The sequence below is a fragment of the Tetrao urogallus genome (genome assembly GCF_951394365.1).
Source record: "Tetrao urogallus genome assembly, chromosome: 2".
In the NCBI taxonomy this organism is placed as follows: domain Eukaryota; kingdom Metazoa; phylum Chordata; class Aves; order Galliformes; family Phasianidae; genus Tetrao; species Tetrao urogallus.
Genome location: NC_136814.1, coordinates 71,493,931 through 71,513,549, shown reverse-complemented (window position 1 = coordinate 71,513,549; position 19,619 = coordinate 71,493,931). Strand labels below are relative to the sequence as shown.

Genomic DNA, 19,619 nt, shown 5'->3' with positions numbered 1-19,619 from the left:
AACCAAACAGATAAAAACCAATATTTAAGCAATCACTTGATTTTCCTCAATATTTACTCATTTTCTGGGTGACAGATCAAGGCCTGGAGATTTACAGGAGCTGGAAGAAAAGATGAGTCCTCTTACTAGTGAGTTTTGTTGTAAAAGGGAACATCACTTGATGATATATTGGCAGTTTGGATGCTATCCACAGTCATGATGGTCTTGGAAGAGAAATAAAAATCTTATGTGTGGGAGCCAAAGGCACATGGCCTTTGTGGACAGGACAAAAGAAAACAGCCATAAACTTGAGCATAGGAAGTTCTGCACCAAAAGCTTTGCCTTTCACTCTGAAGTTGGTGTGGTAAAGAAATATTATCCAAAAAAGTATATTCAGTTATGAATTTCTGATACGACAAGTTAGTCTTTGCAGCAAGGAAAGCACCTATACATACTGTGATGTAAGCAATTCTTACTAGAAGAGCTTTTAAGGAGCTTCAGAATAATTAAAAGATACTTCTGAATTTTGGAATACATTTTACTAAAAATAAATGTAAATAAAATTCCTTCTCTTCTTGTTCTGGTCTGAGTATATACCGACCATAATTTGCAGACAATCTGGCAAAACCCACATAGCATGCAGGATCTAGCCTGTGTATTTTGCTTAGAAAAAGAAGATAAAGACTGTTAAGTAAACTAGATGCTGTTGCCCTTGGTTTTCTGTTCCGGTCTAGCACAGATGAAATAAAAAAATGGCCTACCACAACATTTCTCTGTATTAGTTGATCAGATTACTGCTTAATAGAAATAGCAACAGTTGATGCGTAGAATGCTTCATGTACAGCATTATCAGCAGTTCTGTAAATTCACTTTTGCACTCTTGCACAAAACACTTTTCCCAGTTTCCCTGAGACTGAACGTACTCTGTAATTGTAGATTCATATACTTTAATGCATATTGATAACACACTTAAATACATGGGCTGTATAAATCTGAACATAATTGTTCACTGGTATGGTGAATATAAATTCTTTATCTAAGGAAAAATCTATATTATAATGAAAAATATCAGAACTCCTAGCCATGGTATTTGTGAATAGTAACATAGTATAAAACTACTGGGAATATGCTCCTGCTTAACAAATAATCCATTCTCAAAGGCTTAGTGAAGGTAAAATGACTTACTTGTCTGGTGTGATTTTTGTCTCGAATCTTGTATTGCACTTTTTGTTGTCTGTCTTGTTCTGTTGTATAAAGCTGGTTTAGCATGTAAAGTTTATTTATCCTTTTTATGAGAGCATGATTTATGCTGTGATAATCATTCCCAAGATTAAATGTACTACTCCTAACAGTGTAAGAAATCCTGCAATTGTTCTATTGTACTATATTGTAACATAATTTAGCAAATAAACATGCAATCCTTTCAATTGACTTCTGAAATATTTTTATACTGAAATGGTAACCAGCTGAAGTGTTAGAAACACTTCTGTCTCATACAGCATATGACGGGCAGCCCCAATAAAGTCATGCAGAAAATGTTAAGAAAAGTATGGTTTGGTTTGCAGTAGCTCTTTCTAAAACCCCAAGAACAAGCATTAGTAAACCAGTACTTTTTTTTTATTTTATTTTATTATTAAGCCTGCCAGTACGCAGAGGATAAAACTTTGGATAAAGCTGACAGTTGTCACTGTCCCTTTGCAATTAGCAAATGCAAATGAAGTATTATTTCCAGCCATGCTGGAAGGCACTGCATCCCCAGAAATGTTAAAGGGTCTTGGATGCAGGGCAAGATTATGCCCTTGTTTGTTGTGAGGCTAGTTTCAACTGGTGCTTTTTGGCCTCAAATTCTCTCCTCCTGACAAAAACTGGAGTTCTGCCTTTACAAGGAGCAGATGGCTGATGGAAACCCTTGCAGCTCCTGGCAAACCCTGAAGCTTCTCAGTAGCTATTAAAACTTTTTTGTTACAGTTAAATGACAACGAAATGTCCAACCACAATTACATTTTTAATGGAATTAGACAAACATTTGAACTTGCTATATTTATATGTATATGTATATATCTCTATTTCATGCCTATGTCTTACTACCTTAGTGTGATAAAGCCTTTAAACTATTTTGCATTTCTTTGCTGTTGCCACTGTGGTAGATACCCTGATATAACTTTACTGAAATAAGAACTGTGAAAATACAAGGACAGACCATATGATAAATTTCATTCTTGTTTATCCTGGATGATTTCCAGGCAGCAGATTTTTGTCAAACTGTGGTATTTTAATGATGAAAAAAAACTAATGCTTTCAGAATAAATCAGTTATTTGCATGAAATTCTCAGTTCTTGAAAGAAGCTGTCTGAGTCTAAGAGAATGATGTGCTGAACTGTTAGAGAGGATAAGGCTTATTTTTTCCTTTAGTTTCAGTAGCTCTTGGTGTCAGGTTATGTATATGAAATCCAGTGTGCTTGTCGACTGCCTCAGCTTCTGCATGTATCAGAGTAACTGCAGATGCAGAAGAGTGCATTAATATAGAAGTTCATTGGAAGTGCTTCTTTACTGGAGTTCTCCAAGGTGAACAGCAAGTATGCCAGTGATAGAAAGCTGGGAGGAGTGGCTGACACACCTTAAGAATGTGTTGCCTTTCAGCTAGACCTGGACAGACTGGAGAGCTGGGAAGCAATAAACCAGATGGGCTTTAAAAAAAGCAAATACAGAGTCTTGCACATGGGAAGGAATAACTGCAAGTAACAGTACAGGTTGGGACACGACCTGCTGGAGAGGAGGTCTGTGGAGAAGGACCTGGATGTCCTGGTGGACAGGAGGTTGGCTATGAGCCAGCAGTGTGCCCTAGTGGCCAAGAAGGCCAATGGGATCCTGGGGTGCATTAAAAGGAGCGTGGACAGCAGGTCGAGGGAGGTGACATTCCCCTCTACTCTGCCTTGTTCAGGCCTCACCTGGGGTACTGTATCCAGTTCTGGGCTCCCTGATACAAAAAAGACAGGGATCTCCTGGAGAGAGTCCAGCGAAGGGCCACAAAGATGATAAAGGGCCTGGAGCATCTCCGCCATGAGGAAAGGCTGAGTGAACTGGGTCTGTTCAGCCTTGAGAAAAGAAGACTGAGAGGGGATCTTATTAATGTTTATAAAAATCTCACATGTGGGAGCCAAAGGGACATGGCCAACATCTTTTTCAGTAGTCTGTGGGGACAGGACAAGGGAAAATGGCCATAAACTGGAGCATAAGAATTTCTGCACCGATATATGAAGGAACTTCTTCATGGTGAGGGTGACAGAGCGCTGGAACAGGCTGTCCAGGGAGGTTGTGGATTTGCCTTCTCTGGAGATATTCAAGACCTGTCTGGATACCTTGTGCAGCCTGCCGTAAAGGGGCCTGCTTTGCAGGGGGACTGGACTCGATAATCTGTAGGGGCCCCTTCTAACCCTTACAATTCTGTGATTCTGTGAAGTTTACTAGCCTATATAGATAGAAGCATTAACATTTCTGCAGAAAACCCACCAGGACTGAGACAGATGGTCAAACCGTTTCATTTATTTGTTCACTGAGAATGGTATATTTTGTTAAGTGTATAGGGAAGTGACAGAGATAAAGGTTGCATTTCAAGAAGAGTATTTGTCTGGAGAATTGGAGTGATGAGGAGAGAAAAAGGAATTATAAGGACCTTGCAAGAATGTGTGTTGTGCAGGGCAAAGGCAGGCTTAGGAAGAAAAAGGTTTCTATTGGTGATCCAGAGACTAAGGTTGCTTCAGTCCAGGGAGCTGCTGAAGACTGATGATCTTCAAAGAGACTTGATGAAAGGAACAGCTGCTTTCTTCATTTTTACTTGCAGAGAAGTCTAGTATAACTTTGCTAGTCTTCACTGTAGGTTTTATGGAGGATTGATACAGCCTGAGAAGCTGGGACAATACTAAGTAAAGGGCAGTTGTAGGTTTAGGTGACTGTATTTGTATCCTTGCTCTTCTTTTAATAACTTGATTTTAACACTGTTCACTTTATAGATTGAGGTGCTATTTGGAGGGGATTAATTTAAAAAAGAGACACTGTGTTAACTATCATAACTGTCTCTTTTTCTTATACATGTAATTGTCTATGGTTTATTATCCTACCTATATTTATATACAGTGATACTATTCATAGTTACAAGGATTAGTTCTAGTGATGTTTGTACTTTTTTTTTTTACTGAGACCAGTTCTTTCTCACTTTTATTGAACAATATCTTATTGTGTGACTGTTCCTGTTGATTCTACCTAAATTACTTAGGGATTGTATATTCATGGACCAAAGTTATTTGTCTCAATCTTTTTTCAGAATAATTTTTTTGTATTTATTGATAAAAGAATTCTCTTTCATGATTGATTGCTAGGTAGTAGTATTGCAAGTATGGTGTACATCTCACTCTAACTCACAAGTCTGATGCTGTTTAGAATTCTTATTCAAGGAAAATCAAAGGTTAGTGAAGTTGAAAAAACAAATACTTCTTCCTGGGACTTCACTGGGTTTTTTTTAATTGTTAATATTTCTTTTCTTTTCCTAGGCAATGTTCAGTCTCTGCATGGTTGAAAGTGAAGCTGACGAGGTGAATCTGCATGGTGTCACAAGCCTAGGTTTAAAACAAGCCCTGGACTTTGCATATACTGGACAGGTACTGCACAGCTCTTTAAATTGAGAGAAATTAAAACAATTTGCAATAAAAACAGAAGACTGCCCTTAGAGAAGTACTGTTCTTATGCATTCCCCAGTGCAAGGTCTTTTGACTTAACAGATCTTACTTAGGCTATATTGTTTATGTGAGTAGTTTGTTTGTTGTTGTTCTCCCCCCCCCACCCATAGAGGAATTTTCCAATAAAAACATGTGTACTGTATTATATCCATTGTATTGTATCCAAGCAGTGAACCTTATATGGCTTATGTGCCCTTTTTATGGCGGTCAGATTGTTCATAAAAATTTGATGTGAGTTGATCCATGTGCTAAATGAGAGAGAAAAAAATAAAGTAGGCATTTTTCTAATAATAAATATTTATGAACCTTTGCTAGGCTTGACTAATTGTACAGTCGAGGGGAAATGTGGTCTTTTACTTTCTGGGAAGATATAATCCAGTTATCTTTCTAAATGCGTATAGGTACTGTGCATCTTTCTTTGTTGCAATTTTTATGAGAGCAGATTGTATATCATATTATGTTACTAGTGTATCGGTGTAAATGAAACTTTGGAGAATTGGAGAATGTGAAGTGATGCTCCTATTTCTACTCCTACTTGACTCCTCTTACACCCACCAAAAATAACCCCCAAAAGCAAACAAACATTTAAACAAACCAAACAACAACAGCAAAAACCCGCAATAAAAGCATCCAATGCATTTATATGTCCTGCCATATCTATTCTTTGCATTCCTTGTCAATGTTCCTCTACAATTTCATCTCAGTTCAGTTCAGTGAACTAAGAGCTTCTTATACCATTGGAGATATTTTTGCTTTGTACTTAAACATTCTAGAAAACTGAAGTATTTCTGGAATTATTGCAAAAACAATTTAATTTATGAATTAATTTTGAAAAGAAGCTTAAATCCATTTCTGTGTTGTACTGTGGTGTATGTAGTCATTAATTTTTCAAGGGGAATTAAATAGAGGTAAAGGATTTATAATTTATAACCAGAATACAGATAATAGTTTGCCATTAGCTTTAGAGACTAACTCTTGAGATTTTTGTGTTTCGTGCTAGGAAAACAAAACTTTGAATACTGAATAAGCTTTTTCTTTGTATTAAAAAAAAAAAAAAAAAAAAAAAAAAAAAAGAGAGACCATGCTATGTTACTGAATTGGCTGAAGTTACCAGTTGTATGTATGGTTTTTGTTATTTCGGTTCAAAGCTGTGACAGGTAAGATTGTTTCTTGTATTGTGGAGAATCTGTGCCATCCTCAGAGTTATTTGAGATATAGATTTAGTATAGTGAAAGTAGAACTCTTGTTGCTAAATAAATCTAAAAGATCAAAACCAATTTTGAAAACGTGCTATAATGTACTGATTTTTTCTATCTGCTGTGAACAGAACAGTCCTCTAACTTTCATCAGAATTCAAAGTCTAGTAAAACTATGTAAAATAAATGACTGTGATTGGATGAGTTTGTTTATTATAAGACAATAGTCTAGCCCACCTTACTTCTGGGGCAGTATCCTCAGCTCCCTAGTACTTAAAATGCTTCCTATCTTTGAGCCTATAGACATTTCTGAGTCTTTCATTTTTAAGTGCAATCTACTTTCAATAAATTATTTGGCATCTTGAGTTAAATATAGATTTGCCTGTATATACAGTCGCTCACATTCATAAGAGTTTATAGGGCAACGTTTTATACTCTTATCAGCTCTATTGGATATGCTACTTTGAAGCACAGAGAAATTACAACAATTCTCAAGGAATTCTCTTAGAAAGATATTTTTGAAGTACAACACAGTGATAATGCAGATCAGTGAAAATGTAATATTGATTTTTTTCCCTTATGCCCTTGAAATTCTCTTCTTGTGCTTGGTTTATAAATATTGAGCATCGCTTATGTACTGACTCAGACTGACAAAACCTTGGTGAACATTTATGTTTCAAGGTACTGAGTGGGAATAATCCACAAAGATTATTAATAAATAGTTGGATTATTGCATGCTTATACCAAAGTTGTGAAACCAGACATTTTCAGTTTGAGTATGTGAACTGTTTCTGTTTCTGTTTTTGTTTCAAAGTATTTCTTAGTAAGCCAAAATTCATTCCTGCCAGTTACAATTTGATATTGCTCTGACATGTCAAGATATGATCAGATTTGCTTGTCAAAAAAAGAAAAAAAAAAAAAAAAGGCTTTCAGTTTGAAAACCTTCAGTCACTGCAAAAAAACCACTGTGCAACTGACAGCAGTATAGTGACAGTAATAACCTATCCATGTCTCAACAGATAAATATTTAATTTCAGCTTTTCTCTACTTAATTTAAAAAATATTTTGCTAAACTTATATTCAGTTTGAATGTAACTTTAATGTAACTTTCTGTGTAAAATAGTGCATTAGAGACATCTGCTGGAAATATTCAATATTGCATGATGGTAATATTTGATGCCTATGGTTGTTTAAAATCATCAAAATTAACAAATTTAATTTTTAGCATGATATTGCAATCAGAAATGCAACTCTAACATCCTTATGTTATTATTTTTAAATTTGAAATGCTACCACAGACTAATAGTACTGATGTTATCACCCTGTCTGCTGAGGCAGACAGTGCCTTATTGTAATGACTGCTGTAAATCTTTTGCTTTTAGAAGAAAATTGATTTTTCAGTAGAAGGAAAGGTTGTGATAAGATGGAAGTTAAAGAATTTAAGAATTCCAATGGAATTAATCCATTATTATGGTCCCATATCATATAACAACAAAGAAATAAATGTTGGTATAGAAATGAATAAAAAGTTACAAGAGGAAAATTTTGTTTTCTTTCCTCAACAGTAAAGTTAAGGTGAAACACAGAACATAGTTTCAGCAGAGTGCTCTTTGCATGTAGACTGTCAGTAATACTCTAATAGCAAAATCTTGGGCAAAAGTGACCTTTCCTCTTACTCAGCTGTTCAGCAGCAAAAATACAGTAGATTTATTTGGTGGGATATTTTCCCTTTGATAGGCTCTTCCCTAAGTGCTATATGTGAATGCAAAAGATGAAGGTTAAAAGTGCAGCTAATGGTTACTCCTGTAATGAATTTAATGATAACGTTTCATGTTTTCTGCGTCAAGAGAGTTAGGAACCTCAAATCTATCTGCATTGTTTTCTCTTGCAAATCTACTGTGCCTGAATACAATACCTACAGTGATTAGCTTTCAGATTCTGTCAGGACATTATTATTTTTCTTTTGGAATTATGCATCACCATCATAGCTGTCTTTTCTAATATGAGGTCCCAGTCATTTTTTTTGTGCCCTTGTGGTCATGGCCATAACATCATCATGAAGAAATGTTACTCACATCCCTCTTTTACTTAGCAGTTGAATCTACAATGCCTGATCTTCACGAAGAAAGCCTTTATGACAGACAGTAAAAGTATAATGTGCTTAATTCCTCCAGTCTTTTTAGGTGAGGCTAAAAATGAAGACATACTGAAGTATGAAGAAAAGTATGCCTGGTGGACTGGGCATTTTACCACGTACTCCATGTACTCACAATACAGTGAAAGGATTATTTCCCTGCTGTAGTTGGCCATGTCCTTTCTTCATAAAAGGGTACTAGGATCATTCTCTTTTTTACTTCAAGGTGGTAGTGATCTCAGTGATTAGATTACTCAACCTTTGTTCTCACAGGGCATTCTGCAAATATCAGATGTGCATTGGAAAGGGAGGTGGATGAAACATAAACAAGACAGTAAGCAATGTTTTAGATATTAATATTAGGGAACAGCTCTTGGAGCAGGGCTTGGAGTTCACAATTCCTTCTGTCTCAACCACTGGATAATGAATAAGAGTCTAGGTTATAAAGTCACAAGCACTGTTGTCTGCTCTTTTTGTTGTTGTTTTTGAGTTTTTCTTCTTTGTAACCATAATCTCATTTGGAGAAAAGGAATCCAATTAAACCATGAACAAGCTGGTTTAGTTGGATGGCAAATCTCTCATTGTTACGAGAAAATACGCTTCTGGTCAGAAGAAAACCTTTGGACTTCTGAAAAGTTTCAGTGCTGAAGACAGAATCTTAGAAAGTGTAAATCTAGTAGGACTGAGTAAGTAGCTTAAACTGAAAATTTGAGGCTCCTCATTTTAGATGAGGCTCTTGCATTCCTCCTCAAATTTAGATCCTGCCAACTGCTTCATTTTTGTTGATATTTTATGTACATGATACCATCATTTGAATCATCTGATGGGCACTCTGCTGTTGTTTCTAGAAAGAAGAATAATGCAAGAACACTGGCATTAATTTGCAGTACAGGACTGTGATCCAAATTCAATAAAAATGAAAATGCACATTTAGAGTCCTATATATACTGGAATGCTTTGCAGGCTTTGATCTCTTTTTGTAATTAAATTCTATTATATGTCTTTAATCCATGGTAATAAATAATATTTTGCATTTAGGTAGAATTTTGTTTGAGACATCAAAGCACATAGCAAAATCAAGCGATCACTGACTTTAATGTCTTTCCTCAAAAATAATTTTATTCTTTGATGCACATAACTTTCCAAAGGCCTCCTGGGAAAGCAGCATCTTAATGAATCATAATATATGGTTCTCCTCCTGGCCAATTCCTTTTTTCTAACTGGCTAATTTCTGTTTTCTTTTTCTAAATCATAGTATTTTTTTTTCTGTATTAATAAAAAGTTACAAAATCATTCTCAATCACCAAAGGAAAAAGGAAGGAATCAGAGGGATAGCCCTGCTAGAAGGGCTGGTTTATGTTCAGCTCTTTCTCCAAAAACAAATTTTGGACTAGGTCATGCTGTGTATCTTCTTAAAAAGCCCTATTGCAGCTTTACATCCTTTCTACAGAAAGAATGTTGAAATACTTCCATTTCTTGAAAACTACATACAAAAATAAATTTAAAATTTTTCTTTTCTTAGCTTATTTTTTTCACATCACTTTTTTTGATACTTATGTAAAAAGAAACATAGAAATTTTTATTTTTTTACTCACAAAGTATTAACACAGAAGCAGTCTTTATTAGAGGTGATATCAGTATATTCAGTTGTTCTTGATATTACTCTTAACTCATAAATTCTGTTTATTTATTGATTTTATTTACCAACTTTAACTTGTATTCACTAGAAAAACAAACACACTGTGGTCTTGTAACAGAAATATTGCTTTATCAAACAGGTTTCATGAATCAATAGGAGTAACATCTGGTAATTTTTTTTTTTTTTTCAAATTCAGACACACACAATTACAGTTACCTGAAGTATTATCTTACAGCTCCTTTGTGAACCTATTTTTTTCTTGTTGTTTTTGTTTAGCTTTTTTTTTTCTTGTTAAAGTTCTTCCGTTAAGAAAAAATGGCAGAGGTCTCAGTAGTAAATAAATAGCTCAAATAAGCATTTGTAAGTTCAACTGTTTCTCCTGATAATTACTTTGATGCCTTTATGGAATCTTGTCTTTCATCACTCATCAAAATCTCCCTCTTTTGATAGTGGCAGTTTTTCTAGTGATTAACCAATATTTCGTTTGCCATTTTCAGTTAAGATTGAGGGGAAGCAGCTTTCTTAGTACCTCTTACTCTGTTAAATCTATTCTAGCCCATTTGTGGGTGAGGTGTATTGCAAAGCTGTATCATGGTGGTTGATTTTCTTGTGTAAGTTCCCGTGTCTGGCAGTTCAACTGGTTGCCTTTTCACAAAAAGACAGATTTTAACTACACTGCCTGATGACTTCAAATATCCTTGTTCTTTTCTCCAAGGGGCAACATGCAAAGGTCTTGGAGAAATGTATCTATTCCTATTGAGTATATCTTATTGAAAATATTTATTTTATCATCATTTTCAATGTGGTTTCAAAGTTAAAAATTATAAATTTGAGCTAACAGGAAGATAATATTGTTTCTCTGCCTAGAATCATAAAATATCCTAAGTTGGAAGGGACCCACAAGGATCATCAAGACCAACTCATTGCTCTACAAAGCACCACCCAAAATTAAACCCTAGAAGGCTTAGAATAAAATGGAACTCATTCACTTAACTTATTTTTTATAGTTAAGGTTTAATGTTTCACGTTGTTTGTTCTGGATAAGTTACCAAGTTATGAATAAGATAGCTTTTCTAGAGTTGAAAGTAATTAAAGTACTGAGACATTCTACCAAAGAAAAAGTGAATTTGCTTGGAGTCTTAGTTTATATGCTGTGCATTTAACACAGACTTTCTTTGAGTTTTCTGAACAAATACTCTGGTAAGTATCAGAGAAATGCTGGTCATGATTCCTTCTGGCATTGACTAATGAGACATCTGGGTTTTGCAATAAGTTATCAAACATTATGTGCCCATGCTTTGGGCACTTGCCTGCAGGGCACTGGAGCACTCTTGCCCTGCTCACATTATTTTGAAGCAGCCCTTCTCAACATGTAGGAAATACAGAATTGAAGTGAAACACCAATGAGCTCTGAGACAGGCAGAAGTGCTAACTGGTTGTGAGTAAAATGCACTCTGAAGTGCTCTAAAAGAAAAGTTACTTTTTTGATTGCTCTGATGCACACAGAATAGTCTCCAGAGGGGAGAAACAAGTGGTGCTTTTGTTTGATGCCTGTCTTGTTTGAAATGCTGATCATTGCAAGTAGAGTCAAGAAGGAATTTTCTCTTGCATTAGGCTGTCAGGAATTTTAAAACTTTTTTTTCTGTTTTATGTGGTATATTCCATATGGTTTACTACTTTCTGATATGACATCATGTATTTCCTTACTGTTATAGCTTAATAGCCAGCAGTAAATGGGGAATAGATTGAATGACCTAGTTATTTTTTCCAGATAAATATCCCTTGAGACTCCATAGGATTTGACAGTGAACCAGGAGATTGCCTTCTTAGGCTGTAAGTTTTATTTGTTGGGAAGGACAACTTAAAGGGGCTTCTTCATCACTGCTTTCCACCTCTTGCTTCTGTCTTTGCTATAACCATGCAATTTTTTTGGTAGGCTTATGCTGAATGGTTGGTTATTTAAACAAATAAATAAATAAATAAAAGTATTAAGAGAATAAAAGAAGGGTCTTTGAGCTGCATGGAAATGGGGTATGACTGTTTGTCCCAGCATTGTCCTTGAAAAAGGACAGTGGTTCTAATACTGCTCCTAGCCAGAAATCATAGCCACTAGTTGCTTTGTGTTACCAGGAATTGTCCTAAAGAAAATATTGAAGAGAGAGGCAAGATGTGTGATCCTGATTAATCTTCTCCATAGTTGCCTGGAGCCCTAAGATGTACTGGGCTAGGCAAGATGAGTTGGGAAGAAAAAAGGAATGTCGTGGGGGAAGAAGGAATGAATTTAGTTGAGAACTACTTCCCAGAGGAAGATGAAAATGGAGTTGCTCAAGGCTACGTGACCATAGTTTTTGTGACTGTGAACCTGATTAAAATTAACATGTTCTGCCTCAGAACTGTGCTTCAGAAGGTCTGTTTAATTTACAAAAGTTTGTAATACCTACATTTAAAGAGCAGTTTTCCTCAGTATATCAACCGAGCATGAACAGATGCACTTCCATGTGGATTTTTATTCTATCTCTAAAAATCATGGGTCTAAGAATTGTGTAATCCGGATGCTGTGAACATTCTGTTGCAAAGAAACACCATATTTTTACATCAGATCAATTTGAATATAAGCAATGTCATACCAGGGGCTTGAAAAGCTAAGCTGACAAGGCTGTCTGCAAGATCTGCCTGTAGTACACAGGTAGAAGGTGATTACGCTCATTTTCTTGGGTAGCAACATAGGCCAGGGAAAAGTTGAGAGCCCAAAGAACTTTGCCAGGTGCAATACATGAATTACATCTAATTAATATAAAAATAGCACAGAAACCAGTCTTATGATGGCATTTGTCATACAAAGGCACATGTCTTAGTGATGATGTTAGCAAAATTTGTCTGGAGTTGATGGTTGTAATTACTCCTGAGTTTCTGCCCTGGTAATTATACCTCATAACTGTTGGGTTGAGTATGAAACAGGGAAAGTGACTAAGCTTCACTCTTTAGTTTCCACAGAAACAATTTGTGATCAATTTTGAAACTGTGAATCCAAAGCAGATCTTAGTTTCCCTCTTGTTGATTTTTAATTAGTGTCACTCTGAAGACCTCAGAGCTATTGCTTTGAGTTAGATGAAGAAAGGAGAGTTGGTCAATGTGTTCTTGTATTGTACTAGTGGGGGTATTTATGTTAATTTGCTGTTGAGATTCAGCTGAAGAGCATATGGAGGATACAATAAGCAGCTATACTGGAGATTAAAAGAAATCTAGTAACTGTATTAATAAAAATTGAGGTGTGGAATAATTGTGGATTGCTGGTTTCAATAAAAGGAGGGCTTGTAATATATTTTTTTCCTTCTTAATTACTGTTTTTCTTTTCTTATGGGTGTCCCCAGCATCAATTTGCTGATGGTGAATTAGTATAGTTGTCAATATTCAAATGAGTATTTAATAAAAATTCAGATAGTTCTGTTCAAGGTGAAATTTGGGAAGAGACTGAATAGGCTTTCTTCATTTTTCTTGGAAAATATGTTGAATATGTTATCTCAGTGGAATACATCTTGTACGATGTAGGAAATGTGTGAAAACTGAAAAAAAATATGTTCTGCCACCTTAAAATTAACTTTGTTGATGATTTTGTGCAGATCACCTCTAAGAAGTAAGGATTCATCTTTCTTACCTCTCATCTTATTTCTCATCTCATAAAATTACAAGTATTATTTGTAAATGGACTGATGTAGCTTTAAAATACATTCATGGTATTGCAGTTAACTATAGTTTGTCTGTGCCTACAAGACAGTAATCTGTTTAGTGTTCCGTTTCTCCTATATTTCATCTTTAACACTTCTAAGCTGGTGGCTGGCAGTTAATAAGCAAAACGGTGTCAGTTCAGATGACAGAGGTTGCTCAGTGTAAATGCTGTCTGAATAAGATGTTGCAAGATCTGAGCAGATTTTTTGTCAGTCTGACCGTGAGTTCTCACTTGAAAATAATTTGTGGTGCTGCACAACATTTTAACTGTACCTGTTGGTGATATTTTTGTTTTGAAACTGATACCCTTTTTGTCTTTCCCTTGAACTGCCTCTTATGCATCACTACTTAATTAGCATCAGCCAAAACCCTGCATTTTTCTGGACTTAATTCTCATTTACATCAACATCTTTACATATCCGTTTGGCTACACAAATAAACCATTTTACTGCATGCAAATTACATGCATGTTCACCTATAACTTTGTATAAATATATAGGGATTTGCACAAACTTAAAGCATGTCATACGCCACCTGTTCTAAATTTAAGAAAGTTCTTGATATAAATAAGTATCAATCCTTTTCTTTCTTTTTCCTAAAATATCCATTATGTTGGAGGTCACTTGAGTTATTTTGTTTGAAGAAATGCATACATATTTCTTAATTTCCCTCAAAAGCAATTTAACTGCAAAAATTGCAGATGGGTATCTTACCTTTTGTATGCTATCCTCCATACTCCGCTGCTTTTGAGATGCTTAAGTGATACTGTGTGTCAAAACTAAATTGCAGGGGCAGAAGAAAAAGGATCTGAAAAAGCTTTACTTCCCACTGGAGCAGTGAGAGACTGACCTCATGTGGTGTAAAACCAAAGTTACCAGGGGAAATAAAACAAGCATGAAATGGAAAAAATGAGTTATCTTTGAAGAAATAATATTTCTCATTCTTTTGTGATTTTTGTTCGATGAAAAACATCACTTATCTTTATTTTACTGGTTTAGATGGTTTGTAATGTGGATGCTGTTAAAAGGGATTGACCGGTGTCTGTGTTCTCAAAGACTTTTTGTGTCCTGAGAGGGATGCTCTAACAAGCTGACCCCAAGACAGCAGGCTAGGAACTGAGGTCCAATTATCCTGGCTGCTGCCTGTGCGTGATTTTAATTGAAATGAGTAGGAGTTTCATCTGAGGAAGTGACAGGATAATCAGTCTTGGTTTCTAAGCCCTTTCTGGCACTTTCCCAGCAGCATGCTCACTCTGTGCTTTCACAGCCTAGTCCTGTAAAATGAAGAGAGAGGCTAGGAAAACTATGAAGTAGCGTACCATGCAGAATGGGAGGGGTGTTTCCAGTCTGCATGTTTTTACATTAATAAATAATATTGATTCTGGAGATTTCTCAGGCAGTTCTATTGGTCTGATTTATCAGTATATATGGAAACAACCAGATATAGCATGTATGGATACAACTAAAATATGTTCTGTTATTTTGAAAAGTCTCCTTTTATATAAATAGCAAGCATTTCATTTTAAAGGATTTGAGGGTAGAATGGTTTATGAACTCTTACAGGAAAATCTGCTTACAAATCCTTGGGTAACTCAGTTGAACTCCAAAACCTCTGTTCCTGTCCTGCAAAGATTTCTCTGTGTGTATTTGTTTTACTCTTTCTGTTCTTTATGTAGACTAAAATGTCTGAGTTATCAAAAAATTGTCTACATAACAAACTCTCTGTTTTCTTTTTTACAGATCCTTTTGGAGCCAGGGGTGATACAGGATGTGTTAGCAGCTGGGAGTCATTTGCAGCTGCTGGAGCTTCTCAGTTTATGTTCTCATTATCTCATACAGGTGAGATTTATCTTCCTGATGATTGGTAAACTTTTGTTCCAAGCCTTATTTCAGCAGGAAAGCATTAGTAAAATATCTGGTGGAGCTTAAGTGCTACTATATTGGGTCTCAGGAGACTTGAATTCTGTATAATATAGATATTAATCTTTGGTAGGTGCTTTGTCCTCCATATGTTTTGTCCATTTATCCTCAAAACAAGGATGGTTCATTGATTAGTGTCAGCACACAGGAGTCTGATTGCACCTTTCACCAAAGGACTTGCTTTCTTCTTCTGTAGTTTCCCAAACGTTAAGCATTTCCCTGTTAGCAATCATGAGTATTGTGAAGCATCCAGATGATTAAGCGTTCACTACAGAATACTGATGCATTTTCCAGGGCACAGCTTCCTCTCACTTAATGAGCAGGCTATATTACAACAGCACTTTTTTATCAGCTTGTCTCATACCCGTAATGCTAATAGTAATATCCACATTAGGTCTGTCATTATGAGGCAAAAATCCTGAAACTACTAAAATCATTTTATGTGATTGGCTTGTATAGGAGATAGCTTATGACGGCTGCAAGAACATAACTTTAATGTGTAGCTGTGAAAAGTATTATTAAAAAAATGGTAATAGTACTCCTGATAAACTATTTACTTTTCTTTGTAATCTTTCATTATTCATTTCTGAAATGGATGGGGTATACTGTACCTGTGCAACAGTTGGGCATGGAAGTACACATCAGCACTGTGCTTTCTGTATGCCTTTCCTTTCACTAGCAGAACTTTGAAATCTGTCAAGTATGCTTGGTAGCACAGTGAGCTGCTGAGTACCACAGGCATGCAGGATCCTCTGCTAAGAGCCTCAGTATATACTTGAAGGCTTTGTGTCTTATGGAGATCCTGTTTAAATGTAGCCTCAGGGAAGCCTTCAAAATATAAGTTAAGACACTCAGTATTAATTTGTGCATTATAAAATGATCAGGAAATTAAAGTAGCTGGTAAAGGACTGCAATTTTTTTTTTTCCAGTTTTGTTTTCGGAATTGGGGAAAGATTGAAATTTTCTGAGAAAATCAATGTGGAACGTAACAGGATAGATGGTCACTTAAGAAACAAAAAATATGAGCCACAAAACCACTTGGCCTAACAGTTGTTAGGCATGGGAAGTAGTTATTATAATAAGAAGGAAGATAATAAAAAATCGATAGTCATACTATGTATATTTAATTCTCCCCATAACAAAATTATTCCTGTCTTTGCTGCTCACATACTCCTTGTCAGAAATTGGACCAAGGAGACCACTCCAGTAAAGAATTTAGAAAACAGTAAAGAGTAGGGAAGGAGCTGAATACTGTGTAGTGCAGGTGAGGTACGGGGACGTGAGAAGATGGTAAGAAAGGAATAGGTACTTGCCCAGTTTAGGTCATGAAATAAGTTTGCATAAAGATTTGTGTGAAACAGTCTCTGATAACAGTAGCTCTTCCTTTAGCACTCTCTTAATACTTTTTGATCCTGATATCAGTGGGGTGGAATATTGCTATAGAATTAACAGTCGTTTTAGACGTAGTCATTGATGTGTAAGCCATAGTCAAACACTGAGGATCAGACTGCTAATTAACTAAAAAATAAAACAAGCAAAACAAAACATAACAATGAAAAACAGTTAGAAAACAATTGCTGCCAAATTACTCTGTTAATAATAAGCCAGTAAAAAATTCTATAGAGATGATTGTTCGTATGTTGTTACTCAGATAACATGAAAGAGGTCCACTGTACTCTGAGTAGTGTGTGCCAGGTAAGGTAACTGGAGCTATACTGATGTGAAAATCAAAAGGTAGCTGGACACAGTGTCAAGATTTTCTGTAAAGCAGGTAAGGAATAAGGAAGGAAGGAATGGTAGGGCATAAGGTACTGTAGTGGAAAAGCTAAGTCATGGCTTGAAACAGTGATTGAGCACCTGGTGGAAAGGCAGGGCCAACCCAGGGGAGCTCAGGTGTATGCAATGCACTGGAGTGACTGGAAGCCTCCGTCCTCATCAAGGGTTGGCAGTGGAGGCAAGGGTATGTTGCTGGAGCTCCCTATCTACCTGAGGCCTTTCAGGGGTAAGCAGATTTTTTCCTTTGTTTCTGTGTCTACAACTGCTGCATTTGAGATTATCCTCACCGTAGCCTATGACTTTGCTACTCCACTATCACTGCTGCATTTTCCATTGCTTTACAGCATTATAGGTGTAGAACATATATTGGGAGACAGAGTTAAAATGTTTTGGAATTGCTCTCATTTTAAGATTTTGAATTAGCATAGACGTCTGTGGGATTACTGTGATTTACATTGTGTAAAGTTCTAGACTGTATTTTACTCTTTCCACTGTATTTATTTATCAAGTTTACCTGAACAAGTTATACTCATAGACAGATTTGTGGTCTGGAAAGATCAGAGTAATGATTTATCTGCTTTGTTTGCTCTGCAGAGGTACAGTCTGTGCAAGTAATCAACCTTGACTTGTCATGTAAGCTTTTTAGCAGAGGTCAACAAAGTTCTGCGCATAGAGCGTGATATCTTACAGTGTCTAAATTACTACTATCAAATATCTGCTTGCTCTACAAACAGTTTAGTGACTTGAAAAGTATCTGTTGCTTTATTTTAAACAATCTAAAAGTAAAGTCAGTATAGTTAAAGAGTGGTTTCTTAAAATGCTTATTCTTTCCGGATTTGGGAACTGGTATATCTTGTCACACATGACTTTTATACTTTGGTATATTTGCTGGGAAGGGAATAATTCTTGCCTCTTCATTCTGATGTTTTTAGAGTCTTGGGATGCTGCAGAGTTCTTTGTTTGCTATAACAGTGATTTTTATTTTTGCTGCTTTCTGTTGTTCAGTTACCATGAACTTAGTTTAGCATAGTTTACAATAAATTCAGATAATATAATAGGTGGGATCTAGCTGTCATTTACTATTGTTGTGGAATGATGATACAGAGTTTTAACTCGTTAAGAGTGTCTTCAGTTTTCTGGAACAGACCAGCCTGTACAGATGCTGTTACTGTTTGAGCTTTTTGTGCTTTTTGTTTTCTATAGATATTCTAGAAATATATAATGTTTTTGGAGTTCAGGGTATTTTTAGTCTCTTCTTGATGCTTAACTGGTGCTGGTATTTCATAGATAGCAATAAGGATTATATTTGGCTATGAATATAATTTGCTTGTCCCATAGTTGTACCAAGTGTACCTATAGTTTGTGAGGTACCAAAGAAGACTGTACTGATCTAATTAATATAATTTATCCTGTCAAATATGATTTGCAGTGCACAGTGGCAGATGTATTTTGAGCCAACACTGACTTTTCACTGATCCCTTTAAGGAATTTCCTCATACTTTTCTCAGGAAAAAAAAAGCCAACATGAATTTAAGATATGTTCTCTTTCCTATAGACCAGTCAGCTGAAAACATTTCATTTAATTTGTTAATAAAGCTCAAAAAGATTTCTGTAACAACTGGCTCAAATAATGAATATGGTATTATTACAGAGTGTTTTAGATTCAGAGGGAAGACAGAAAGAGGGGAACAGTCTTACCCCATGTCCCTGGTTAGGTACTACTCATATCACACTTATGACAGAGAGACACTATGGAGGTTTCTGATAGAGTCCCTTGTTCTTTAAGCGTGCTTTGTCATTTACGGACTTCACGCTATCAGATGCTCTGAAGCATCTATTGTTGATTGTTGGTTTTGTTGTTTTTTTTTTTCCCCACTGAAAATTGTTTCACTAACTTTGGATTGATAATTCACTTTTTAAAATAATTCTAGTTCAAATTTTCTACATTGCAAACCAAAGAAGTGCCAAGGCACTCCTTAGTGTAGGTCATAATTCCAGGCTTAAGTTGTGCAGTCTTTCACTCTAGCAGTGTCATATCTTGAAATGTCTTTGTTCCTCAGCTTCTGCTGTTTGAGGGTTTTTGTTTTTAGCTTGTTTTGTGGAAAGACACTTTTTGAAGCATGTTGCTATATTTTAGCTGAAATACAAACATATTCATGAATCGCTCCTATCGCAATGTCTGCATAATTCTCAAGTTCTTTAAACAGTGAAGCAAGGCTTGAGATCTCACACATCCGTCTCAACCTAAACAAACAGTAAGGCAGCTTGATTGCTCTTAGCTGTATTGCTGCTATGTAGGTGTGAGAAAGCTAAGCTGAAGACGCGAGCTCCTATCTTGACTTATGCTTAAATCCATGGGTCAAGCATGCATCATTTGCTTGCGTAGTATACATCCAGCTCTGTAAAACTCTCATTCTTCCAGCTCAAATCAATTGCCAGTTTTGGCTTTTTCCAAGAAGCCTAAGTAGAAAGCTTCAACCAGCAGGTTGAAGATGTTTATTGAAATATAATGGGAGA

At 35.9% G+C, this 19,619-nt stretch overlaps 1 protein-coding gene across 1 annotated transcript in view; it reads left to right on the top strand.

The window, feature by feature from the left end:
* The window catches only part of KLHL32 (kelch like family member 32), a gene marked incomplete at both ends in the record, with an annotated part of 96,425 nt that overhangs the window by 20,145 nt on the left and 56,661 nt on the right, over positions 1–19,619 (top strand). The window contains 2 exons of the mRNA XM_079532867.1: positions 4,527–4,634; positions 15,147–15,245. Coding sequence (XP_079388993.1) covers positions 4,527–4,634; positions 15,147–15,245 — 207 coding nt within the window. The remainder of the gene's footprint in view (positions 1–4,526; positions 4,635–15,146; positions 15,246–19,619) is intronic.